The sequence below is a fragment of the Camellia sinensis genome, chromosome 9 (genome assembly GCF_055761805.1).
Source record: "Camellia sinensis isolate YWXY chromosome 9, ASM5576180v1, whole genome shotgun sequence".
NCBI classification, from domain to species: domain Eukaryota; kingdom Viridiplantae; phylum Streptophyta; class Magnoliopsida; order Ericales; family Theaceae; genus Camellia; species Camellia sinensis.
In genome coordinates this window covers 35,959,025-35,986,082 of record NC_138969.1, presented here as the reverse complement: position 1 = coordinate 35,986,082, position 27,058 = coordinate 35,959,025, and the positions used below count along the sequence as shown (strand labels likewise).

Below are 27,058 nucleotides of genomic sequence, written 5' to 3'. Positions count from 1 at the left end.
AGGTATTTATTATCAATGCCACATCCAGTACAACTAGAAAATATTTACTATTTAGTAAATAAATGCATGTTATCATGGGAAAATATGGTCATCAAAATACACTACACTCATTCAAGACCTGCAATGGAACATAGAATAAAAAAAAAAACGAATAATAAGAAAACTTTCACAGTCAGAAAAGCATACCAATCCAGCTATCTTTTTTATAACTGCTGCTGGATTTGAATTTAATCCTTTCACCAAAGTCACAGTCAGCTGCTTTAGCATGGAAAGCTTCTTATCTTTATCATCCACTACAATAACATCTGCTCTAAGACCTTCTGAATACAAAGCATGAAGTTCATCTAGAGAAGGAATAGAATCAAATAGTTCCTTAAGTCTTCTTTCCTGCACAATATTGAGTTTTATCAGACAATGATGGTATTTATTGGTATACTAGACTGTCAAACAAAGACAAAAAACCATTAATATAAACTTAATCAAGTTTCATAAATTTCTGGAAATTAACTACCAGATTAAAACATAGAATACCCTTAATTCACAAGCAACGAGATCTTAACACTTTCTCAATAGTATATAACACATGAAACAACTATAAATCTTTTAAAAAAATCAATCACATTCTCGCAATTATCTTATGAAGGTCTATTTAACTGCTAAAGCCAATTTCCCAACAATGATGTTTCAGAGCCTATAATCTACCGTTCGTGATCAAATCCCAAATGAACTGCCTTGTTTCTTAATCTACAAGGCTCCAAAGAATTAAAATAAAATAAAAAACAAAAACCCCTTTGGAGCTGTTAGATGCTAGCTACCTTTTCTATTATCTTTGTATACTTTTACATTTTTTCCATAAGCATATACTACACAATAACGGCATCATCTTCATAATATTGCTCATATATCATTTTAAAGTTGTTGCTTCCAATAGGAAAAAACTATGTTTAGAAATAGTTTATTAATCATTTTTAGCCAAAGTAATGACGTACAAGGAAAAACTGCATAATAAATGGCTAAAAAAGAATTGTCAAAATGTTGAGCACAATGTATGTAGTGTCTCAGTCGAAGTGTCAAAATTTAAATAACAATAGAAGGCATAGAATACAACGAAGTTTGTACCGATGTAAGAAGAGAACAATTTTTTTTTTTTTTTTTTTTTTTTAAGGCTGACCTTTCTAGGTCTCTTCAGAATGGGTAATTATTCAGTAATTCTGGAGTATGGATACGTGGTATTCCATAGTATTATGATTGGTGGAGAAAGTGGGTAGGTGGGGTATCGTGTTGGGTGATTGGGGAACATGAGAGGCATATTGAATGATGATTAGTTAGGGAGTACGGACATGTGGTACTCTGGGAATATTAAATAATTTCCCCTTCAGAATCAGGCATCTTAGTATCTTACGACCATTTGGAGAAAAGCACTTGAATCTAAAGGATTCCGGATAAGCAGAAGTAAGACAAAATACATGGAGTGTAAATTTAGTAACAGTAACAATGAAAGCCGAGGAGAAGTGAAGTTTGAGAACCAAGAACTGCCTAAGAGTGAACATTTTCGTTATTTAGGGTCGATTATCACAACAACGGGAGAGATTAATGCGGATATGGCCCATAGGATTAGGGCGGGATGGCTTAAGTAGAGAAGTGCATTTGGGGTACTGTGCGATAAACAAATACCCACTAGATTAAAAGGTAAGTTATCTAGAATGGCTATTAGACCAGCGATGTTGTATGGGACTAAATGTTGGGTAACCAAAAAACAACATGTGGATAAAATGAGTGTTGTTGAGATTAGGATGCTAAGGTGGATGTGTGGCAAAACTGGACAAGACAGAATTATGAATGAGTGTATTCGGGAATGGGTAGGAGCGACACCGATAAAAGATAAGTTGAGAAAGAATCGATTGAGATGGTTTGGTCATATTCAATAGAGACCAATAGAGGCAGTAGTGAAGAGATGCGATGCAGTGACGGTAGCTGGAAGCGGTAGGGGACCAGGTAGGCCTAGATTAACGTTGGCTAGCGTTGTAAATAGAGATATGGATCTATTTAATTTGACTAACGAAATGGCCTTTAATAGATCTGCATGGAGAAGAAGGATTCATGTAGCCGACCCCATTTGATGGGACTTAAGGCTTGGTTTGGTTTGGTATCTTAAGACAAAAAAAAAGAAAAAAGAAAACTGAGCGTAAATTTCTCCTTTCCCGCTAGCTAGGTGGCCAAGGGCAAGGAGTTTTTGTATTGAGTTGTGTCCAAAATTAAACCTATAATCAGGTCACCGCTAAGCATTTGATTAGTGTCTTACCTAGCAGTATTGAGCCAACAGCCATTGCTCAATTTTCATTTTCAACCATTTAAAGAACTCTACAATTTCTAAAAACCGGAGAGAACGCTTTAGCTAAACATTTATTTAGTGCACATGCATAACAAATTTTTTTCATTTTCCATATATATATTTGGATTCTTGAGACATTTGTTACACCATGCATAAATCAAAGAAACAGACCACTGGATGCCAAATGCAAAACTAAAGGTCAATCTAATTACAATGAGATATTCACCAACCATTTCAATTTTTTGGGTTCACAAAGGGTCCTAAACAGTTTTTAAAAGTCAAGCAATACACCACCATATTTTTCCTTGTGCCTTTCTACTATTTAGTAGTGTTAGAATTCAATGTATAAAAAAGAAATAGAGAATTGTATTATTGATTGTTGTATTGATATATTACAATGATTCCTATATATAGAAGAGAGGATGTGGGAAGAGAATAGGTGAGTGTGTAGTAGGTATGGAGTAGGTGAGGAGTAGGTGGAGAGTAGGTGAAGTAGGTGAGTGTGTAGTAGGTGGTAGTGGTAGGTGTGTAGTAGGTGAATTTTAACAGCCCCCCGCAAACTCAAGGGGATAGGAACTAACCAACTTGAGTTTGGAGAGAGTTACAAAACAAGAAAATACATAAAAATAAAAGAGGATAGGAGACACTGTATGGTCGTGTCAGACCATTGGTGAAGACACTGGATGGTGGTGTCATAACGTTGTAGAGGACACTGTATGGTGGTGTCATAACGTTGTAGAGGACACTGTATGGGGGTGTCATAACGTTGTAGAGGACACTGTATGGCGGTGTCAGACCGATGTAGAAGACAGTTTATGGGGTCATGTCGGACCGTTGTAGCAGACAATGTGGTGACAGTTGTTGTGACAGTTTACGGAGTCTTGCTGGACCCTTGTAGAAACTAACCGGAATCAATGTCGAGACAGTTTACAGAGTCTTGTCGGACCCCTAAAAAGTCGCACCCTCAAAAGGTGTTGGGACAGTTGTTGTGACAGTTTACGGAGTCTTGCTGGACCCTTGTAGAAACTAACCGGAATCAATGTCGGGACAGTTTACAGAGTCTTGTCGGACCCTTGAAGGAGCTAACCGGAATCAATGTCGGGACAGTTTATAGAGTCTTGTCGGACCCTTAAAAAGTCGCACCCTCAAAAGGTGTGCCCAATCTTTCAAAAGGCGTGCCATAAAAAGGCGTGCCCAATCCATAAAAAGGCGTGCCATCAAAAGGCGAGCCCAAGTCATAAAAAGATGTGCCGGACATGATGGCGAGGCGCATCACCACATTGGCTTGCCCGCCCGTTTTGTCGTCTGGCGTCAAGTGGCGCGCGAGGCGCGGATCGGCCCTGGCTATTTAAACCAAGGTTGAGGCGGAGGCTGTGCAAACCAGTCTGAAACCGCTGAACATTTTCATTCTGAAACATCTGAATATTTGCATTCTGAAACATCTGAACAATGGCCTCTTCTTCCCGTTCAGCTACCCAGAATATGGCCTCTTCGTCCCGTGGTCTGCTCACTCTCTTTCCCGACCTCAACGAGTCCACAAGAGAAATAACCGGTGCGGTGGCCCTTGAACCTCAACCAAGCGCCGCTGGTTTTGCTCCGTTGAACTTTCCTATGCGGTCTGTGGAGCAAAAAATGGCGGTGCAAACTGATATTGAGGCCAATCAGTATACTTTGAAGTCATGCGTAGAAACCATGACTGCGGTCACAAACTTGTCGCACCGGCTGCAGAGTAGGACAAATGAGGTGCAGCAGTTAAACGCCCAACTGGCTCTGCTTCAGCGCATGTATAAGGATGCGCGAGCAGAGATTAGTGTGCTAAAGGCGGAAAATAAGGAGCTGAAGCGGAAGGCCACCGTGATGTTTCGATTTGGAGGTCCGCCATATGCGGCAGTGGAGGAGCAGGGAGTAGTGATCGTGCCCAGTGGAGGGGGAAACACGGAGGCAACACCGGCAAGAGCCGCCCAAGACGGAGGCAAGAAGAAAAGACCGGCGGAATAGGCGAAGAAGTGAGGTCAGGTGGTGGCCGGCTGCAGAAAAGAAAACAAAGCATTTGGTGTTGTGTGGTGGTTTGTTGTTGTTGTGTTTTGTTTTTTTGTTTTTTTTGTTTTTTTTTTTTTTTTTTTGTGTAAAATTGTGATCGGGGTTGATCCCTGAGAGGAATAAAATATGGTTTGGTGTGCAAAGCTATATGGTATGAATGGAATTGAAAAAAGATTAAAAATAATGTGAAAGAAAAATAAAGGAAGAAATAATAAAAATATATGTGAAATCAAAAATGAAAGATGGGGGAAATAAGGAAAGTGGTTTGGAGAAAATAAATAAAAATAATGGAGTTTGAAATCAAACGGAGGAGAGATGATGATGTTTTTTTTTTTTTTTTTTTTTTTTTTAATATAATATAATAAAAAAAGATAGATATATATATATATATAAAATAAAGAAAGTGGGGAACAAGAGTGTAATGAAAAGAAAAAGTATAGGTTGGAGAATCTGAGCATCGTGGGTCACATGGGTGAGTGGTGGTAAAGGAAGTAAAAGAAAAAACAAATAAAGAAATGAGTGGGTGCATTATTGTAATATATATATATATATATATTAAAAGAAAAGTGTGAAAGAACGTGGGTGGTGGATGTTTTGGGATAATATTTTAGAGTAGCCTGATCAAAAAGTGGGTATGGGTTTGATTAAAGAAATAGCTATGATCAACATGGCAAGCAATGACCCACCAAAAAAGAGGCAACCCAGACATTACTTTCACTTCATACGGTAGGGATAACAACATTCCTCAGTCTTCTTTGTTGGCATCAACAGCAGACTCGGTTTCTGTGATTCCAGTAGCTGCATTTTCAGATGGACCATTGTCTGTAGGCTAATCATCAACATCGCGGTCAGTTGTCTCGACAGCTTCCCCACTCGATGACCCATCAGTCACTGGTACTGTCTTTTTAACAGACCCAACTTTCGCATACTTGGTCATGAACTTGTATTCCCAATCTTGCGACGCGTCGAGTTCGAATGGACCAAGACCAGAGATATCTCCAGTTAGATCTTGCTCCTCAAAGGACATCTTTGCTAGAGCTCTGCTAGCATTTTTTCCAGCAAATAGAGCATATGGGTCACCGGGTCCATAAAACATCCTGCTCTGTGTGACATCATAGATCTGACCCTTGATCGCCATGAGAAGAGGCCTTTTAGGATCAGAACCATCGTAGACCTTCAATTCCTCTTCAGTGACCTCACCAAGCTGAACAGGAGGGGGAAGAGGCTGCATCTCCTCCTGCAACTCCCTAGAACTCTTACGTTGATTATTACCAGAGGAACCAAACAGACTGGACAGAACATAGTAGATAGCGAGACCCAAAGCGAGACCTGTGAAGAAAGTTGCTGGAGTGAGACCCGTGTAGACGGTGATCGCATCTTCAAGGGTCTCCCAGAGTTGCAGAGCCATGGCTTAGATAGATAGAGAGAGAGAGATTAAGGAAATTTGGGTTTGTCCGGCGGACGGCCAAGGCGAGGTTGCCGTCCGCCGGTGAAGCGGAATTACTAAGTTGTTAACCTTGCTCTGATACCATGTTAGAATTCAATGTATAAAAAAGAAATAGAGAATTGTATTATTGATTGTTGTATTGATATATTACAATGATTCCTATATATAGAAGAGAGGATGTGGGAAGAGAATAGGTGAGTGTGTAGTAGGTATGGCGTAGGTGAGGAGTAGGTGGAGAGTAGGTGAAGTAGGTGAGTGTGTAGTAGGTGGTAGTGGTAGGTGTGTAGTAGGTGAATTTTAACAAGTAGAATAATTTAGAATCCCCAAGCATCATATTGCATAAAACTATGTGCAAGTTCAGGTATTAGGTGCACACGAGAGGAGATAAAGGCAGCATCATCCAATATGAAAGAAAACAACTTACATTTACAGACTGTTAGATTGGTAGACTGAGAAAATACACAACCAGGTTGGAAAATTTAATCAGTAAAAATTCCAACAACTAATGCACATAGATAGGCATAAGAATTTGAAGTCCATAAAATATATTTATACCAAGTTTACAGGTTTTGCTTGAAATGAATTATTCAACTGAATTAGATCATCATCCAAAATCAAATGCTTTAGCTGAAATCAACGCCCAGTGTGTGACGGGCTGTCTGTAGAGTGCCCACATACATATACACTATGACATGCTGATCCATGATTACTAGTGATGTGGAAGTTTGATAAAATCAGCCACAGACAAGGCAAGAAACTTTAGCGCGCTATACCTGGATTCAAATAATATATTCTTTTTTTGCTAATCACTTCTAATCTCCAAACATGCTCACTTGCACCAAATATCCTAGCACAGAAAAGCAAGAACTACATTCTACTAATTGCACATTTCAACAAAAATATATACTGCTCACCGCAACTACAGAATAGAAACCATTGGGAATTGGTTCAGAAAGCGTTCCAGTGACCCACAGAATCTGTGAAGCTCTGTGTGATGCCAAACCCTCAACCTTATGCTCTTTTATTGATTCTTTATTATTAATCGTTGCTTCTGAAGAAAACAGAGAAACTGATCGCAGTCTTTCCATCAAATTTGATGGCCACCAAGTGTCATTAGAACGACCCGATTCCGCAGGACCCGGTTCCGCTAGCCCTGCATCATCTCGTGTCTTGTCCATCTCCAGACAGATTCAAAATATAAAATTATTTTTTCCACTCTTTACCCCATAAATGACAATTGATCCTACAAGAAATTCCTTCAATAAAATGTTTCCTTTTGGTTTTCTTGGCCTGGAGATCATACGGCCTGCAATTTTGGACACCAAATTGTGTTAAGTAAAATTAGTTCATAACAAGTAGACAATGTATGTTTTACTCTGCTTCCATTTGGTCCAAATTAATACTTATCAATAAATAGATATCAAATCTCAGAGCAAGTGGCAGGAAAAAGAAAGAAGAAGTTAATAAAAGGTCATGCTGAAAAACAAATTTCAATGATGTGCAAAAGATATCAGCATTAATCTTTCCAATACAGATAATGTGATCACGAGTTCTAAAGGAAACACACACACACACACACACATAGAGACAGAGAGAGTACCATTCAAAAAACACAACAACATATAGGAATAATACAACAAATCCTACCATAAAGACCGGTGCAGATTTTTTTCTGACTTAGACGCCAAATCCACAACCATAATGTCAGCCTAAAAAGATGTCAATAAAGTAATTAGGGCTATAACGACCACTTAAGCATTTTGGCATGCATGTCACTGAAAGATCGAGAAAAAGAGAAAGAGACTTGAAGAACCAATTAAAATCTTACACATCCATCCTAGATGTATGATATATGAGGGTTGCCTTGGGACCACCCTTGAAGTGCTACTCCCACGGAACTTACTAACTGCAGAAAAAACAATGTGAGGCATGCAATTAATGTTTTTAAGCTCTCTTTCTCAAAAGTAGGAATATCATAAAATTAAGTGACTGTCATCACAAATATAGCAGAAAAAATTACCTCTTCAACTCCTTGATATTTTTAAATATATCCTCATTACTCAGTCGTAATAGCTAATTCATCTAAATTTCAAATGAAATGAGGGTTGACTTTGCATTTTAGGTCAACTTAACAGATATCTAAGGTAATTTAGAATCAAAAGTCCAAAATATAACCTTCTCAAAACTTTACAACTATCCAGGGTGTTAATGTAAATTGTAAAAGTAAATGTAAATTACCACTACCACCCACTCCACCTACCACCTCCACTACCACCCACTCCACCTACCACCTCCACTACCACATTCACCTACTCCCAAATCCTCTCCTATATAAATCCTTGTAATACACATCAATCAATAAAATCAATCAATAATATCAATATACATAATTCATTCTCTCTATTTCTCAATACATCAAATCTTACATGGTATCAGAGCTATAAGATTTAGGCCTGTATTTCTTTCTCACCGGCGGGCAGCCGGCCGGCAACTTTGCCTTCGCTGCCCGCTGGAACTTTTTTTTGCACATAGCTTCGAGTTCTTCGCCATCAACGGCGGCAACATACTCCCTGAAAGAGAGACAGACAGGACAAGCTTGAGCCATGGCACCACATTCTCTACACAGACAGGTGCCGACACGGCAATACACCCACCGAAGCAACTCGTTCCCGACACGCCTTGCAACTCGGTCCACTCGCCACCTCGACTCGGTCTGGATCAATGTAAGCCAACTCGGCGTCCTCCGGCTATGCGCCGCCGCCCGTTATGACTTGCTGAAGCTGAGCCTGAAGTGACGCCGCCGTGGCTTCCTGAGCCTGCGCTTCCGCTCTCTGCTGAGCAGATTGTGGAATGAAACTGTTCTTCCAGATAGTTTGTGAACCGCTATGTTCATCAAATCCTCTAACAACAGTGGAGTGGTATCTAGTGTTCACTTCCCTCTGCATCTATATTCTCTCCGATGGCTTCTCTCTCCACACTCTCTCTCACTCTCTTTTCTCTCTACATTTTCTCTCTCCTTCCATCCTTGCCAGTTTTGGAAGTGCACTACTGCAGTGAATGAAAAGAGGTTGAGAGTTTTCATCGGGAAGGTAATAAGCTTTGCACACCACAGCAAGCCTCAAAGATTCACACTCTCACTTCTCTGCAAATCTCTCTTTTTTTCACTCTTCTTTCTCACGATCAAACATGAGAGATTAGAGAGTGTTTTAATGCCTGTTGTTAATGACCAGAAAGGTTAACACCCATTTCCAAAGGAAGTATCTGAACAGGCTTTCTCAGAACCCATCCATGAGGAAAACATCTTCACAGAACCCATCCATGTGTGTCTCCTCCACAAACCCATTAAACACTCTGTGATCCACCATTCCATGATACACCATCCGGCAACTTTTGTCCCCCTCTTTTCCTTTCTTTTTATTTTAATATTGCCCACCCACTCTTCTTTTATTTAACCACAAAACTACTCTTATTTTTTTATTCCATTCTCCCCACACACACTTCTCCCAACACACCCCGCCTCCTCTGCTTTTTTCCTTTCTTTTATTTTATATATCTATGTTTATATATTTTCCTTCCTTTTATTTTTCTTTTTTTTTTTCAAAAAAAAAAAAAAAAAAAAAAAAGACAAATCGAACAAATACGTTGTTTTTTACTGAAACCTAACTCCGCCCATGGATATCCACCCAACAAAACACTAGTCACATGGGATCTGGATATCCACCAAACAAAACACTAGTCACATGGGATCTATTTTTAATGGCTAAACAAATGGATTTAACATCAACTTGGCCAACAACACTGTAGTACACAATTTTCGAATGGTATATATCATATGTGAATAATATATTCCTTAATTTTTTAGTATATGATAATTAAATTGGTAGGTGCATATTTCCATAGCAGTTTTGTTCTAACCAAATAAAAAAAATAAAAAAAAAAAAAACAACAAGAGCAGAAGAACTGCACACCAAACTCATTTTATTCATGTCGGGGCTCCCCCTGATCCCCATTTTACACCAAAAAAAAAAAAAAAAAAAAAAAAAAAAAAAAAACAAAACAAAACAAAACCACCACACCCACAGTGGGCTTTTTCTTATCTACTCTGCCGCCGGTCTCTTCTTCTTGCCTCCGTCCTGGGCGGCCCTTGACGGTGCTGCCTCCGTGCTTCCTAGACCACCGAGCAAGTTGCCTACTCCCTGCTCCTCCACTGCAGCATATGACGGACCTCCAAAACGGAACATCACGGTGGCCTTCCGCTTCAGCTCCTTATTTTCCGCCTTTAGCACACTTATCTCTGCTCGCGCATCCTTATACATGCGTTGGAGCAGAGCCAGCTGGGAGTTTAACTGCTGCACCTCATTTGCCCTACTCTGCAGCCGGTTCGACAAGTTTGTAACCGCAGTCATGGTTTCCACACATGACTTCAACGTATACTGATTAGCCTCCACATCCGACTGCACTGCCATTTTTTGCTCCACAGACCGCATCGGAAAGTTCAACGGAGCAAACTCCGGGGCACTTGGTTGAGGTTCCAGTGCCACCGCACCAGTTTTCTCTCTTGTTGACTCGTTGAGGTCTGGAAAGAGAGTGAGCAGACTCCGGGAAGACGAGGATATTTTCTGGGCAACAGAGTATTACAGACTATCTCTCGCAACAGAGTGTTACAGACTCTCTCTCTCAGCACAACGAAGAGTTTTTCAGAGAAATTCGCAGGTTTTTTGTCTCAGCCTCTGCCTCAGCCTCAGGTTCAGTCTTGGTTATATAGCCGAGGCAGCCACGCGCATCGCGCGCCTCTTGACGCCAGACAAACCGGACACGCCAACCAAGGCACTCACGTGCCTCGCCATCATATCTGGCACGCCTTTTGATGCATCGAGCACGCCTTTTGATGGCACGCCTTTTGAAAGATTGGGCACACCTTTTGAGGGCACGACTTTTGAGAGCTCGATATATATCTACATGTATATTTTTTGGGCAGCCTATCTACACACTCATACAGTGTCTTCTACCCCGGTCAGCTTTATCAATCCCTTTGTTTCAACCTCAAATAGGTTTCTATCTTCACACCTATTTGAGTTTGAGGGGGGTTATACACAGTATCATGTATAAGTCGCTCATGGCGCACTGTGCACCACCCCAACCTCTTCTACAACGGTCCGACATGACCCCATAAACTGTCCCGACATTGATTCCGGTCAGCTGCTACATCGGTCCGACATGACCCCGTAAACTGTCTTCTACAACGGTCCGACATGACCCCATAAACTGTATTCTACATCGGTCTGACACGACCACACAGTGTCTGCTACATCGGTCCGGCATGACCTCGTAAACTGTCCTGCTACATCGGTCCGACATGACCCCGTAAACTGTCTTCTACAACGGTCCGACATGACCCCGTAAACTGTCTTCTCCAACGGTCCGACATGACCCCGTAAACTGTCCTTCTACAACGGTCCGACATGACCCCGTAAACTGTCTTCTACACCGGTCCGACATGACCCCATAAACTGTCTGCTACATCGGTCTGACACGACCACACAGTGTCTGCTACAACGGTCCGACATGACCCCGTAAACTGTCCTGCTACAACGGTCCGACATGACCCCGTAAACTGTCTTCTACATCGGTCTGACACGACCACACAGTGTCTGCTACAACGGTCCGACATGACCCCGTAAACTGTCTGCTACAACGGTCCGACACGACCATACCGTGTCTTCTACAACGGTCTGACACAACCATACAGTGTCTCCTATCCCATTTTTAATTTTATTTGTCAGCTTATTTTTCTGTTTTGTTACTCTCTCCAAACTCAAGTTGGCTAGTACCTATCCTCCTTGAGTTTGAGGGGGGCTGTTAATGTAAATTGTAAAAGTAAATGTAAATTACCACTACCACCCACTCCACCTACCACCTCCACTACCACATTCACCTACTCCCAAATCCTCTCCTATATAAATCCTTGTAATACACATCAATCAATAAAATCAATCAATAATATCAATATACATAATTCATTCTCTCTATTTCTCAATACATCAAATCTTACACAGGGTTCTCTTATGAGAGAGAGACAGACAGACAGACGTTTGTGCTTGTGACCTGAGTTGACACTAAGTCAGACGTTATTTTTGTTTTTTGAATTGGCAAGAGGCTATGCAGCTATTAGCATTGTAAATTAATTTACTAGCAAAGATTAACTACATCTTTGACAATGCCATATTTAAAAAAACAAAAATGTTTTCATCTAAATAACAAAAAGAAAAAATAAACTGTACGGTGAAAACCAAATATATATATATGTGTGTGTATACATATATATTAAAAAAAGCCTGAACTAACCATAACTCATTTTGAATGCTTCTACAACCTGAGATGCTTTAAGTTTCAAAAGTGCTAAACCCCGACTGTGTTCTTTTTCACATTTCAGGACACACAATGGATACCATGTCTGATCATATTGAGGGGAGGGGTGAGAAGGGAAGCGGGATTTCTGTTCCTTCTGTTTGTCCAGATGGTACTACTGTTTCAGTGCCATGTCTTGTGTCACTTTCTGAGATCAACAGATTAAATGGGGGTGGGTCTGATTCCAGGGCTCCTAATGAGAATTGCATTACTATTGGTGGCTGCTGTCCAAATGCTATCATTAATGCTGAATGTAGTGGGACAAATGCTAATAGTGGGAAATCTGATAATCCCACGGGAAAAGGGATTGAATAATTCGTTTGGGACTAAAACTAGAAGGGATAATGAGAGGTGGCTGAATGATAAGAACAACATAAAAAATAAAAAAAGAGGGAAATTGCACTTACCTCCCCTGGGGTTTTTCATAATTACAAGGACCTCCCCTGTAGTTTCAAAAATTACACTAACCTCCCGTACTTTTTCTATCATTGTCAAGATTCCCCCCTTCTGTTAACTTGGCCCAAACAACGTTAACTTGGCTATAAAAATGACCACAACACCCTTTAACCACTATTCAAAACTCAGGGGAGCTAAGTGTAACGTACCTTATAATAAATATATGAAGGGTAAATTATTATTTTATTGGGTAAATTATCAGTAGGTCCTACTTTTGGGACTTATTATCCATTAAGTCCTATTGATAAATTATTAAGTAATAAATTTATCAGTCTCTCTTATTTTTATGAATAAATTCACAGTAATAAATTTATCAATCAAAACCTATAGGTAAAAGTTTAATTAATAGGACTGATTGGTAAGTACTCCTATTTTATTTCCCAAACCTTTTTAAAATGTAAATATGTTCCTTTAACTTTCAAGTTCTCTATTAAGTTCTTAAAATTTTATAAAAATTTAACCATTAATAAAAGTGAAGAAAATATATTTTTTGAATTAATTGTAGGATTTAATGAAAGACAAAATAGTTTAAATAAAAGAAACAAAGATGAAATATATATATATATATATATAAAAACTAAAGGCTGGTTCAAGTAAAGTTTAATTTTAGGGTAAATTACAAACACACCCCCTGAGGTTTACTTAAATTATAAATTACCCCCTATGGTTCTAGAAATTATATTATACCCCCCAAGATTTCTAATTTCATAACAAATAAGCCTTTTATTAATAAATCATCAAGTTAATTAACAATTTTTAATAATGTTAAAATTTTATTTCAATTAATAATTCAGATAATTTTATTATTGTATAGGTGAACAGTTAGAAATTTCACTTTTTTAATTAATTCTGTTAAATAAAAAATTCTGACAGAGAGGCATTTATAGTTTTCCAAACCACAGGGGCAATTCGTATTTTTAAGCAAACCTCAAGGGATGTATTTGTAATTTACCCTTAATTTTAATTTTAGATGTAAATTGTAATAAATGACAAATTGTTTGAATAGTTTAATATTCTGAAAAAAAAAAAAAAAAAAATTTGATCTTTCATAATTTTCATTTGTTGTAACAAGATTATATTTATTTATTTTATTTTTTTTTTAAACTTTGTTAATAACTTAGAGAATAGTAATTAGCATTTTTTTATAACATATAGATTGAAAATTTAAGGACTCAAATATAAAAATTAAAATTTGAAAATAATATAGGATTGTGAAATGATATGCGGCTTGACAATTATGGAGAAAAAAACGATAAAGAAAATTAATGAAGGAGAGGAGGGTAGAGCAACAAATAAAAAGTACATGGCACTACTGTTGGTTGTAGTGACAACCATGAATAAAAGAAAGCAGTGAAGAAATAAAAAGAAGAATGAAAGAAGAAGAAGAAGAAGAAGAAAGAGACAACGGAAATTAATTTAAGAGAGATAGATAGATAGTTTAGAGAGAGTAAATGGATCTTGCTTAAAGAGAAATAAGAATAAGAAAAATAGGAGAAATGAGAAGAAAAAAACTGAAGAAAGAAGATGGAAAAAAAAGAAAAAGGAAAAGAAAATAAATAAAAATAAGATATACATAGTAGAGAGACTATCAATTCAAGAAGATAATATGTGGGCTAAGATCCCATGTAATTGCGACCATAAGAATAATAAATAAGGGAGGCCTTCACAATTATGTAAAACCTCAAGGGAGGTCAGTGCAATTTACCTTTTAATCTTTGTAAAGCTAGAAATAAATGATCAAGGGCAATTTTGACTTTTTAACAGCAAAGGTTTCTGACATCATCTCATTCTGTTAAGCATTCTAACAGATAAATAATGAAAGGGAAAATCTTGATAATAGTTTCAAAAGTACAGGAGGTTAGTGTAGTTATTGAAACCACAAAGGCAGTCTCTGCAATTATGGAAAACCTTAGGGGAGGTGAGTTTAATTTACCCAAAAAAATAATCATTTTTTACCAATTATGAAAAAATGGGTTAGGGAGTTGAGGAATTTATCATTTGGAATCCATTATGATGATCGCTTAAAAGGCCAGGGATAGTTTTGGTTCCAAACGAAGATGTTGAGTTGGAATGTAAGAGGACTTAGGTCTAGGAGAGAACAAGGTGTAGTTAAAGAAGTTTTACATAGAAATAATCCGGATATTGCAATTATTCAAGGAACAAAATTTGAAAGGTTAGATAGGAAATCGATTAAGAATATATGCAGGACTAGACATAGGACTTGTGCGACCCTACCTATCGTGTGGTACATCTAAGGATGTTTTAGTTATTTAGGATAAGAGAGAGGTATCAGAACGTGATGTAGTTTTAGGGAATTTTCAAGTCAGATTTAGAAATCAAGAAGATGCAGAATGGTGGCTAACCGGAGGTTTATGATCCCAATAGTCCAAGGGTTAGAACTACTTTCTGGAAAGAGTTATAGGCTTGTTTAGTCTTTGTTCTCCTAATTGGTGTGGGGGTGATTTCAATGTAATTAGATTAATGTCAAAAAAACTCAACGGGAATAGAGTTAATAGGAGCATGAGATATTTTGATGCATTCATTACAAAGTGAGGCTTGATTGGTGCTCCTTTGTCAAATGCTAAGCATACTATTCTTTTAAAAAATGCTTCAAGGCGTGGTGAGATAATTGTAGGGTTCATGGTTTGGAAGGTTTCAAGTTTAGGAAGATACTTAAGTTAGTAAATAAAAAATTGAAAATCTAGAATAAAGAGGTTTGGGGGGGATTTAAAGGAAGTTAATAATGAAACTTTGAAAAGTATTGATGAGTTAAATAGTGCCAAGTTAAGGGACTTGATGAGTCCATTAAAGAACCAAGTTGAAGATTAAATTTAAGTAATGTTTAGGGAACAAATTTTTTTATGTGGTGCTACACAGCAAAGCTGTTAGAATAAAAAATTATATTCACATATTTTATTTTGATTTGATGTAATGGGTTGTAATGAGCTGGCCCATAATTCATGCCTTATGGCACTCCTGTAATTATGCTTTATTCTTAATATAAAAAGGGATGAGGTTTTAGTCATTCTCTAACACTTTCTCTTCTCTAAACCTACATGGTATCAGAGCCTCAATAGGAGGAACCTAAAACAACACCTTGCTTCCACCGAAGGATTGCCTAGGCCACCCATACCCTTGTTTGGAACAGTCAACCCCTGCCCATGCACCCGAAGGCAGCCCTTGGCCATTCAGTCTTTACCCAGTTAAGCCGAAGGACAGTCAGCCCTCTCCCAGGGCAGTTGAAGCCTTCTTTGCCCTCCTCTAGGCCTGTCGACAGCCCTAGCCCATCCATATAGGTCTGTCGGCACTCCTGAAGGCTTCGTAGACCTCATTTAGTCAACCCCTGCTTTAGTCGCCCTCCTCCTTTGTCTCCTTGGTCTACTGGTTTGTCGATTGGGGTATAACACATGACCTGAGCTCTTGTTTTGGAATACCCACAACCCTTCTTCTCTATTTCTTTCTTAAAAAAAAAAAAAAAATTACATGAGTTTTTAATTCTTTATGCTTTCATCGTAATAGTTGTGTCTTTCCTTCCACTATTATCTTCCAGGTTTGTGATTGACATTGTGTTTGAGAGTTACATAGGAGAATATCCATGGCAGATTCCCTTAGTGAGTCCATTACTTCTCAGCCACCTAAGAGCGAGAGTTTCATTATACCTCCTACTATGACTGATAACCACAACCCTAGCCTAAAAATCACCACCTCTCTATTCAGTGGTCAGAATTATAGCCTGGTCGTAGAGACTATTTTTTTGAAAAGCAGAGGGAATATAGGGTATGTTGATAGAAGGATACAGGCACCCAGTACCACGGATCCTAGTTATAACCAGTGGGAGATCACCAAGTCTTTCATCATGGGTTGGTTGATACATTCTATGGTACCTGAGATTGGTGAGGGCTACTTGTCTATGGACACTGCCCAGGATATTTGGGAGGTTGTAGCTACAACTTACTCCAAGAGGGGGAACTTCTCACAGACTTTCGAGTTACGTCGTTACATTGAAAGATCGGTACAAAGTGAGATGACTATTCTCCAGTATTTTACCTTCCTTACTAATGGGTGGAAGTGGTTTGATCACGTTCAGGATTACAAGCCTGTCTGTCCAACTGATTCTGATGGTTACCGAAAGTTTGTGGCACAAGAGCAGGTCTTCAAGTTCTTGGAAGGCCTCAATGTAGAGTATGATCCAATTCGGAGCAGAGTACTTGGTATGGACGTGTTTCCTTCTCTCCAGGAAGCCTTTGCTTTTGTGCAAAATGAGGAGAGCCGCCGCTCTGCGATGCTTCCTTCTACCACTACTGATCACTTGGTCTTGGTTTCTACACCCCCTCGCGATGGAGAACGTGTGACTCGTGGTTCTCATCCTTCCTCGAAGAAGGATAATCTTTTCTGTGACTACTGTCGTAGACCTCGACACACAAGAGAGACTTGTTGGAAGCTGCATGGGACTCCTTCTGGTGGCCGAGGAGACCGTCCTCGTACTCGAGGGGGTAGGTCTGGTCAGTCTAGAGGCCGAGGGGCCAATGCTTGGGCACATCTTTCAGACACAGTTGAGCCACCATCTTCATCTCTAGTTGTCTCACCTGCTGCTAATGTTTCAGTGTTATCTACCTTAGATTTTGAGATTGCTCTTCGCCACTTGCTAGATCGTCGAGCCTCCACTTCCATTACAGGTGCATTCTCTTCCTCCTTTGCCAATTTAGGTAAGTTGACTTCCTACTCATGTGTATTGCTATCTCATACGACTGCACCACGGATTATTGATTCTGGTGCTTCCAATCATATGTCTGATACATCTCATTTGTTCTCAGAATATAACCCCTCCTCAGGGTAGAAAAAAGTGCGTATTGTTGATGGTACCATTTCGTCTATGTCAGAAAAAAGTTTAATTCATACCACCTCTTCCCTTCCTTTATCCTCTATTCTCTATATTCCCAAATTTAGTGTTAATCTTTTATCTTTGAGTCGTATTACTCGTGCCTTGAATTGTAGCGTGAAGTTTTTTCCTAATCATTATATTTTTTAGGACTTTATCACGAGGAAGAGGATTGGCAATGGTAGAAAGGAACATAGTCTCTACATTCTAGATCAGACAAATAAGCTGGCTCATTCATCTATTCAGTTACCATCCACCAAGGAAGACATTTGGTTGTGGCACCGTCGCTTAGGGCATCCCTCCTTTTTATTACTTAAGCATTTATTTCTTTCTGTTTTTGAGAAAAATAAGATGTCTGATTTTCAATGTGAGCCTTGTTAACTTGGAAAACAACACAGAGCCTCTTTTGCTCCTTCTATTAATAAAAGTTCCGTTCCATTTTCTTTAATTCATTTTGATGTATGGGGTTCATCCCGTTTTGTCTTTAAAAGGTCTTAAATGGTTTGTTACTTTTATAGATGACTGTTCTAAGGCCACTTGGGTATATTTAATGAAAGATAAGAGTGGGGTGTTTTCTGTGTTTCAAAACTTCCATAAAATGGTTTGTACTCAGTTTGGGGCGGTTATCAAAATTCTACGTTCTGATAATGGGGAGGAATATATTGACTCTGATCTTGCCAGTTATTTCGCCACTCATGGCATTATTCACCAAATTTCATGCACTAATACCCCTCAACAAAATGGTGTTACTGACCGAAAAAATCGCCATCTCCTTGATATGGCCTCTTGTCTATCCTTTGCGATGCGGGTTCCTCCATCCTATTGGGGGGAAGCGGTTCTCACTGCCGCTTATTTGATTAATCGTCTTCCTACCCAAGTCCTTTACAAACAAATACCTCTTCAAGTTTTGTTCGGATCTACCTCATCTGGGTTCTCCATTTCTCCTAAGACCTTTGACTGGGTTTGCTTTGTCCATAATCGTTCATCCACACGTGGTAAATTGGATCCTAGGTCTCTTAAGTGTTATCATCCTCCCATTCGCAAATGGTTTGTCTCCATGAATGTCACCTTCTTTGAGTCTCAGTCTTACTTTCTCACCTCCCTAGTGCCACAGTCATCCTTTCAGGAGGAGCCTTGGTGTGAAGAGATTGTTCCACTACCACCCGTGGTTGAATAGATTGAGGATGATGAACCAGTAATTGTTGTGGAAAAGGAAGCGGACAAGGTTTATGTCAAGAACAAGGATAGAAAGAAAGTCACCTGGATGCAAGAGACTACTTTTCTTCCTCTACTGCTAATTTTTTCTTCGGATGAGTGTCCAGAGTCATCCTCCTCTCTTGAAAACCCAGGTAATTCTAATCATAATGCTCCTGTTCCTGAGTTTTCAGATCTTGATGTTCCCATTGCTAATAGGAAGGGGGTTAGGTCATGTACTCAGCATTCTATTACTAATCATGTCTCTTATTCTAATCTGTCTTTCTCATATGAAGCTTTTCTATCTATGATTTCTTCCATGAGTCTACCTACCAATTTTCATTTTCAGGATGCTCTCTCTATTCCTGAATGGAAACATGCCATGATAGAGGAGATGAGAGCTTTCAGCAAGAATGGCACTTGGGAGTTAGTAGAGTTACCTAGAGGCAAAAATCTAGTTAGGTGTAAGTGGGTGTACACTGTAAAATACAAAGAAGATGGTTCCATAGAACGGTACAAAGCAAGTTTGGTTGCTAAGGGCTTCACTCAGACTTATGGGGTAGATTACCAGGAAACATTTGCACCGGTTGCTTCTCTTGCAGCAAATTTGGTTTGGCTACTTCATCAGTTTGATGTGAAAAATGCCTTCCTTCATGGAGACCTCGCAGAAGAGGTCTATATGGATATTCCTCCTAGTTTTACGGATGTTAAGCCCAAAGGTAAAGTATACAGGCTTCGGAAGTCACTTTATAGGCTAAAGTAATCTCCTAAGACTTGGTTTGAAAGGTTTGCTCAAGCTATGCAGAGATATGAGTTCAAACAAAGTCAAGCTGATCACACCTTATTTGTGAAACACTCCTTACATGGTAAGACCACAGCTCTTATCGTTTATGTTGATGATATTGTTCTGACCGAGGGATGAAGTTGAGGAGATCCCTCGATTGAAGGAATACTTAGTCAAAGAGTTTGAAATCAAAGACTTAGGTAATTTGAAGTATTTCTTGGGCATTGAAGTAGCTAGGTCCAAGGATGGTATCTTCATATGTCAAAAAAAGTATGTACTTGACTTGCTAAAGGAAATTAGAATGCTTAGAGGTAGACCATGTGATACACCTTTAGAGCCGGGCCAGAAACTAAGTGAGGATCAAGAGAGAGAGCTAGTGGACAGGGAGAGGTACCAGAGACTAGTGGGTAAGCTCATATACTTATCACACTCACGTCCAGACATTGCCATTGCAGTAAGCACAGTTAGCCAGTTTATGCATACTCCTAAAACTTCCCACTTAAAGGCAGTTATGAGAATCCTGAGGTACCTGAAATCTTCTCCTGAAAAGGGTTTCTATTTCTCAAAACATGGACATATCGGCGTGGAGGCATTTACTAATGCGGATTGGGCTGGATCAGTCACTGTCAGACGATCAACTTCCGGATATTGCACATTTGTTGGAGGCAACATAGTCACATGGCGAAATAAGAAACAGAATGTGGTTGCTAGATCTAATGCTGAGGCAAAATTCAGGGCTATAGCTCAGGGTGTATGTGAGTTGCTATGGATTAGACTATTGTTGGGAGACTTGGGGATCCATCAGACCGATTCCATGAGGTTGTGCTATGACAACAAGGCAGCAATCAGCATAGCTCATAATCCAGTTCAACATGACAGAACCAAGCATGTGGAGATTGATAGGCACTTCATCAAGGAAAAACTCACTAGTGGCACCATATGTACTCCATTTGTGAAGACTTGGGACCAACTAGGAGATGTTTTCACCAAATAAATAGGGAGCAAACCACTTCATTACATTCTCAACAAGCTGGGCATGAGAAATATTTTCGCTCCAGCTTGAAGGGGAGTGTTAGAATAGGAAATTATATTCACATATTTTATTCTGATTTAATGTAATGGGTTGTAATGAGCTAGCCCATAATTCATACCTTATGGCACTACTGTAATTATGCTTTATTCTTAATACAAAAGGGGATGAGGTTTCACTCATTCTCTAACACTTTCTTTTCTCTAAAACTACAAAAGCTACTTAACCATGTAGCGGTACGTTGCGAACTCACACGCAAACAGGGATTCAAACCCACACTCTTGACATGTACGGTTCGCCTAGGCCTGGAGGTTCGTCCTACCAAGCATATGTGTTGTTGCCCAGATGGCTGGCCCCAAGAAGAGTGAAACCTAGGACCTCAAGGTTTATACCTCAAGGTCTTGCCAAGTTGCTACACCCCCTTAGGTCAGGGAAAGCAAATTTCTTGGGGGCAATAGGCCAAAATGAAATGCCTAAAAGAAGGAGACAATAATTATAAGTTATTTCATCGGGTAATGACAGGTAAAAGGAAAGAGAAGTTTATTATGAGACTTGAGATTGGTTTTGGTTTGGTGGTGGATAAAGAAGGTCAAAATTTTCATGAGACTTTTTCCTTTTATTCTAAGGCATTTTCTTCAAGAGGGCTCATTAGGCTAGGGATGGAAGGTTTGGATTTGTTTCGAAAGTCCAAATTGATGAGGGTACAGCCTTTCAATTGGAAAGGTCTTTTTAACTAGAGGAAATTAGAAGTGTAGTCCTCGATTGCAAAAGGGACAAATCACTTGGGCCAAATGGTTTTTCCTAAGAAGCACGGACACTTCCCAACACATGTTTGACTCTCTTCCAAACGTCTCTTATTTTTTTTATTAAGAAAAAAAAAAAAACTTAGACACTCTTCGGACACTAGAAGAACACACATGCCCATTGATTAGACACACACGAAATTAATTATAAATTTTAACAAAATAACTTAAAACACAAAGATAAAAGAAAAATAATGTTAATTTATAAAGGTTAGTGTTATATTGCATTTATTTATTGTCTTGGAATGATATATTCGTATATACAACAAATCATAAATATATAAAATTATATATTCTACGCTTGCCCCTTACGTGTCGTGTCCTGCATTTTTTTTAAAATTGCCATCTCGGCATATCCGTGTCACGTGTTCGTGCTTCTTCGGGTTTTTCAATGGCTAAATTTCAAGATTGTTAGGATGTATTCAAGCATGATTTTTTTGAAAATGGAGTTGTGAAAGCTTATCAAATGCTAATTTTATTTGCTTGATTCCTAAAAAGGAAAATTCTTTGAAAATTAGGGATTTTAAACCAATTAGTGTAGTCGCTTGTTTATACAAAATTTTAGCAAAACTTTTATCAAGAAGATTGAGAATGGTTTTGAAGGATATATCTCTATTTCACAGGGAGCTTTGTTAAGGATCGACAAATTTGGATGCAATTTTGATAGCTAATGAGGCGGTGGAGTGTAGAACTTCTCCAGTTGATTTTAAAAATTAAAAAATTAAAAAAAAAAAAAAAAAAAAGAAGAAGAAGAAGTTATGATCATGATTGGGACTATTTGAACTTTGTTATGCAAAGGGTTTGGTCTTGAATGGGAACAGTGGGTTAAGGGATTTTTGTTGTCTTGTAATTTTTTGGTTATAGTTAATGGCAAGGAAGGAAGTAGCATTAAAGCTACTAGGAGTCATAGACAGGGTGACCCTTTGCACCCATTTCTATTTACCCTTGTGGTTGATTATTGGGTAAGAAGGTTGGCAAGTCAAAAAAGGTGGGTTTAATCTAAGATGGTTATATTGCTTTTTGTTTTGAGGATTTTTAAGATGATTTATGAGCTAAAGGTTCATTTGGGTAAAAGTGCTATAGTGGAGATTAATATTTTGTTGGATTGGTTGTTAGGGTTGGAGGGCCTTTTGGGTTGTTCCATTGAATCCTTGTTCACTGAAAAGTTTCGTAAACAATTCAATGCAACCTCCCCAATCCCATATATAATTGCATGAGCATATTGCATTAGCTTAGGAAACATCTTTTGTGAGTCAAATGATAGACTAAAGTCAAGGTTTGGCAGTTTTTAAAGGAGCAATGAACGACAACACATCAAAACACCTAAGTTTGAATATTTCATGACCAATCCTTTTGCATGTTTGCAATTTGGAGCTAAATATCTTAGGGTAGGACAAATGCCTTATTTTGAAGAACGCACTTTTTTAGTCAATTTTCAAATTTTGTGTTTGATAGGGAGAGTTGAATTTTTATTTATATGAAATTTCATTATTTTGATATTTCCATTGAAATCAAATAGAGGGTAAGTACAGAATGTTAGTCCTGAGAAATGTCCTCTAGAGGCCTCCCGCAAAATTCTAGCAAACTCTGCCCGAAGCATGCTTGAAGATTGCACAAGCAAGCATACAAATTTTAGTGTAAAATGGTCTTTGATTCTAAAAATCCTAAAACTACTTGCATTACGGTTTTATATAATAAATACTTGAAGGGAAGATGTCGAGGCTAATGCAACAAAGGTTGGGTTGTAAGTTGTTTACTTGAAGGTTTGAATTAAACTCATAATCTAGTGGATTGTTTTACTAGGCAATATGGCCTGTAGTTTTTTATCCATGGCGATTATTGTTTCCAAGGGTCTTCCATGTATACAGTTTTGTTTCAGATTCTACTTTATTTGATTACTAGCATATCGTGTGGATACAATCAAGGATTTAATAGATATGTTGACGGATCTACTTCTTCATGTGTACCCCAGTGCCCAACGCTCCTACTATTACTGAGTTACCGATTGATAGGATAGCAGGAAATTGTTCTGCTCCAAAAAGTAAGACGTTGGGAAGGAAAAGGGGGAGAAACTTTTTGAGGATAGCAATAAAAAGGACATACGTTCGAAAAGAAGGGAATTAAGAAAGTCAACACAGCCACCTCAATCCACACCATGTTCAGGGCATCCAAAAATATGCATCCTCAGCAAGCCTACAAATACCGGCTCACTTGTTAAGGGAAAAAAGACACAAAAGATACATGGAAAATACTTGCTTAAAGCCAAATCCAGAACTATATCGAATTACTTGCTTAAAAGCATTCTTCTTTCTCATGTAGAAGATCAACACAAGCATAACAGTAAGTGTCGACTCTTCTACTTCATATGACAAGATACATGGAAAATCAACAAGCATGACAACAAGGAGCCAAGTTTTTACTCCAAATCGAAGACACTTTTCACAACCAAAAAATTGATGGAAGTCTTCTAGGAGTAACAACCTCAAGTCCGTTCAAGATCAAACTTCATCTCTGGATTGGGTTTTTTCAACCTTCTTGCATTTAAAAACCTGAAGAAGCACAACTGTTTGATAGATCACACTCGTGAAGCCCTTTGTATCCAGAATCAAAAAGGATATTGAATCAGAGAGGTGTACCATTGTAGTCAGCATAAAACCAAGAGTATTGTACCCTTTTCTTAAAATTAATAAAGTTGAATTATTTGCATCATTTTCATGTTCTTTATTGTGGCATCCGAAACTTGTGTATACAGGCAAGTCCCCCTCTCCATTTTTTTCCTTCTGTCAACTATGCACAGATACATTATAAGCCAGTCAAATTCAAAACGTGTCAAATCAGATTCTGCAGACGATCCCATGACACCCTCACACACTCTATCAATACATTCACAGATTTAAAATGCTTGAAAACTCAGAATTTCAATTGAAAGCATTCAAAAAGAAACCATGTTGCTCAAATACGTCCAAAAATAATTTTAAAAAAAATCCATAGAACCATGTCAAATTCGCCTTCATTTTCTTTCAATATTACAATAACACTCTGTTTGGATAGAGAAATTTGGTGAAAAATAAAATAAATTGTGAGAATAGAAAACCCCTTCACTTGTTTGGATGGTTAAGCAGGTGAGAAATGATGAGAGATGGTGAGAATATGATTCTCACCAAACCTATGTTTTGTTTCTCACCAAAAATGGTGAGATTTGGTGATAAAGGAATTGGGTTTAATGAAAGTTTTGTAAAGTACCAGAATCACCCTTATAAAGAAACCAAACCAAACCAAGTCTTAAGTCTCATCAAATAGGGTCGGCTATATGAATCCTTCTTCTCCATTCGAATCTATCCAAGGCCATATCGTTAGTTAAATTAAGAATATTCATATCTCTATTTACTACACTATGAAGCACGGGTGCGGGTACAGATAAGGATATGCTGATACGGCAAATTCTTTAAAAAGTAAGGTACAGGTACAGCGAGGGTACGTCAATTTTTTTTTTTAAATTTACAACTAAACATTCAACATAAATATCAAAGTTTCAATATCAAAACTAAAAAGAGAACAACTTGTCTAAAAAGTTATATAATTTTTTTTTTCTTTTCTTTTTTGATTGTCTAAAACATGATGTAAAAGAGAGTAAAATCATAACTCATGGGTAAAGAGTGTTGGAAATAAATTGCTTGATGATTTTTGAAGTTGAAAGAAGAATAATAAAGGCTGCAACAAATTCAAGCAGCTGCAACCAAAAAAAAAAAACACATCGCCATACCTATGACGTACTGAAACGTGTTTGCCTTACCAGTACGCGTACCGCCGTACTAGTACGCATATCCCGGTAAGTACTCGATACTCGTACGGCACCATTTTTGGAATATTCATGCTTCATAGTTATTACACTAGCTCACGTCAATCTATATCTGCCCCTTCTCCTAACACTTCCATCTACTGTCACTATATCGTATTTCTTCACTACTACCTTTGTTGGTCTCTGTTGTATATGACCAAATCATCTCAATCTATATTTCCTAAACTTATCTTCTATCGGTACTACTCCTACCCATTCTCGAATATACTCATTCATAACTCTATCTCTTGCCAGACATCCACCTTAGCATCCTAATCTCAGCAACACTTATCTTATTAACATGTTGTTTTTTAGTTACTCAACATGCCATATCATACAACATCGTTGGTCTAATAGTCATTCTATAGAACTTCCCTTCTAGTCTAGTAGGCACTCGTTTATCGCGAAGTATCCCAGATACACTACTCCACTTAAGTCACCCCACCTTAATTCTATGGACTATATCCGCTCCAATCTCTTCAGTCGTTGTGATAATCGATCCTAAATAATAAAAATATTCACTCTTAGGTAGTGCTATAAAAAAAAATAACTTATTAATATGAAAAGTTATTTTGGTAAAATAAAATATAACACCTTCCTTTATTTTCTCTCATTTCCTCTATCCAAACACATTCTTTTCTCTTTTATTCATCCAATCCAAACATAATGGTAAGAAACCATCATCATTTCTTTACTTTTCTCACCTAAGTGAAAACCCACAATCATTTCCTTTCTCATCTCAACTCACGATCCAAAGGGAGTGTAATAGATCCTAATGTTGGGAAAACCAAATTCAAGTATAAATTGAAACCAAACAAAACGAGTTCCTAGCAAACATCAAATAAAGATCAGTATACACCAAAGAAACTGAAGAAACACAATCTCTCGAATCAATGTCATGCCGAAACAAACAAAAAATAATAATAAAACATCAATTTCAAAGATTTGTATATCAAAATGAAAACAAAAAGGAATCTGAAATTTGAAATCTCACCGGTATCAATACGAAGAAGCAATCACACATATTGAATAGTATTGAGAAAAAGATCTAATATGGAAAAGAGAAAAGTAGTGAGTACCAATAGATCGAAGCATTTGAATCTCCCGATAGTTCTCCGAATCTGAATGCAGTGCGACTATTCTTCTCTGCTCGCTCGTTGTGCGTGAGAGAGAGAGAGAGAGAGAAACAAAATTGGTACTGTTTGTTCCGTTACTAGTATGGTCCTACGGTGACCCCCTGGTGCATAATAGGTCTAATATAGAGCCTTGTTCTTTTATTGACACCAATGTCAACGTTATCCTTTTTATTTTCATTCTTCTTTTTACGTTAGGTTTTTTTTTTTTTTTTTTTATAGAGAAAAAGGAGGTTCTATGGGGGCATCACGATCTCTGTAGGCTCAGGCTCCGGGGCAGTCGGTTGTCAGCCTGATTTAACTCAACTCATAAGAAGAGACCTACCATCAAGGCACCAGTGGAGCTCATCAACCGCCTCCATAGGCCCCTGATTTAACTTAACTCATAGGAAGGGACCTACCATCAAGGCACCAGTGGAGTTCATCAACCGCCTCCGTAGGCCCAGGCCCCGGGATAGCCGGTTGCCGGCCTGATTTAACTCAACCCATAGGAAGGGACCTACCATCAAGGCACTAGTGGAGCTCATCAACCACCCCAGTCATGGACAAGTTTCGATCGGAGTACAGCGCGAGGTCTTCGTAGAAAGCCCCTGGAAAATCCAAGATTTTCGCGCCCCCCAGGAGTCGAACTTGACTCATGGCTGTGGGAAGGCAATGCCTTCACCACTGGGCCACCACCCTTGGTGGTTTTTTACGTTAGGTTTGATTGAGAAA

The 27,058-nt window shown here is 38.5% G+C and overlaps 2 protein-coding genes across 9 annotated transcripts in view; both read right to left on the bottom strand.

Moving 5' to 3' along the window:
* Positions 1–26,499, bottom strand: part of LOC114306193 (serine/threonine-protein kinase EDR1) — a 46,174-nt gene extending 19,675 nt beyond the window's left edge. For 2 of the 8 annotated variants that reach the window (XR_014339543.1, XM_028251384.2), the window contains exons 1-5: positions 26,291–26,499; positions 7,648–7,725; positions 7,467–7,528; positions 6,734–7,125; positions 187–387 (exon numbers count right to left, since the gene is read on the bottom strand). Coding sequence is in view for 7 of the 8 variants with exons in the window: in XM_028251384.2 (XP_028107185.2) it covers positions 187–387; positions 6,734–6,997 (465 nt within the window). In the remaining variant the exon portion in view is untranslated. Of the gene's footprint in view, positions 1–186; positions 388–6,733; positions 7,126–7,466; positions 7,529–7,647; positions 7,726–23,476; positions 23,567–26,290 lie in introns of all 8 variants that reach the window. The other 6 variants (XM_028251387.2, XM_082886559.1, XM_028251385.2 and 3 more) reach the window with 5 other exon arrangements.
* On the bottom strand, positions 4,807–5,947 carry LOC114315334 (membrane steroid-binding protein 1-like). The gene has a single exon (XM_028261947.2). The coding sequence runs from the start codon at positions 5,778–5,780 to the stop codon at positions 5,202–5,204; it is 579 nt and encodes a 192-aa protein (XP_028117748.2). The 5' UTR covers positions 5,781–5,947; the 3' UTR covers positions 4,807–5,201.
* Positions 26,500–27,058: the final 559 nt, after the last annotated feature.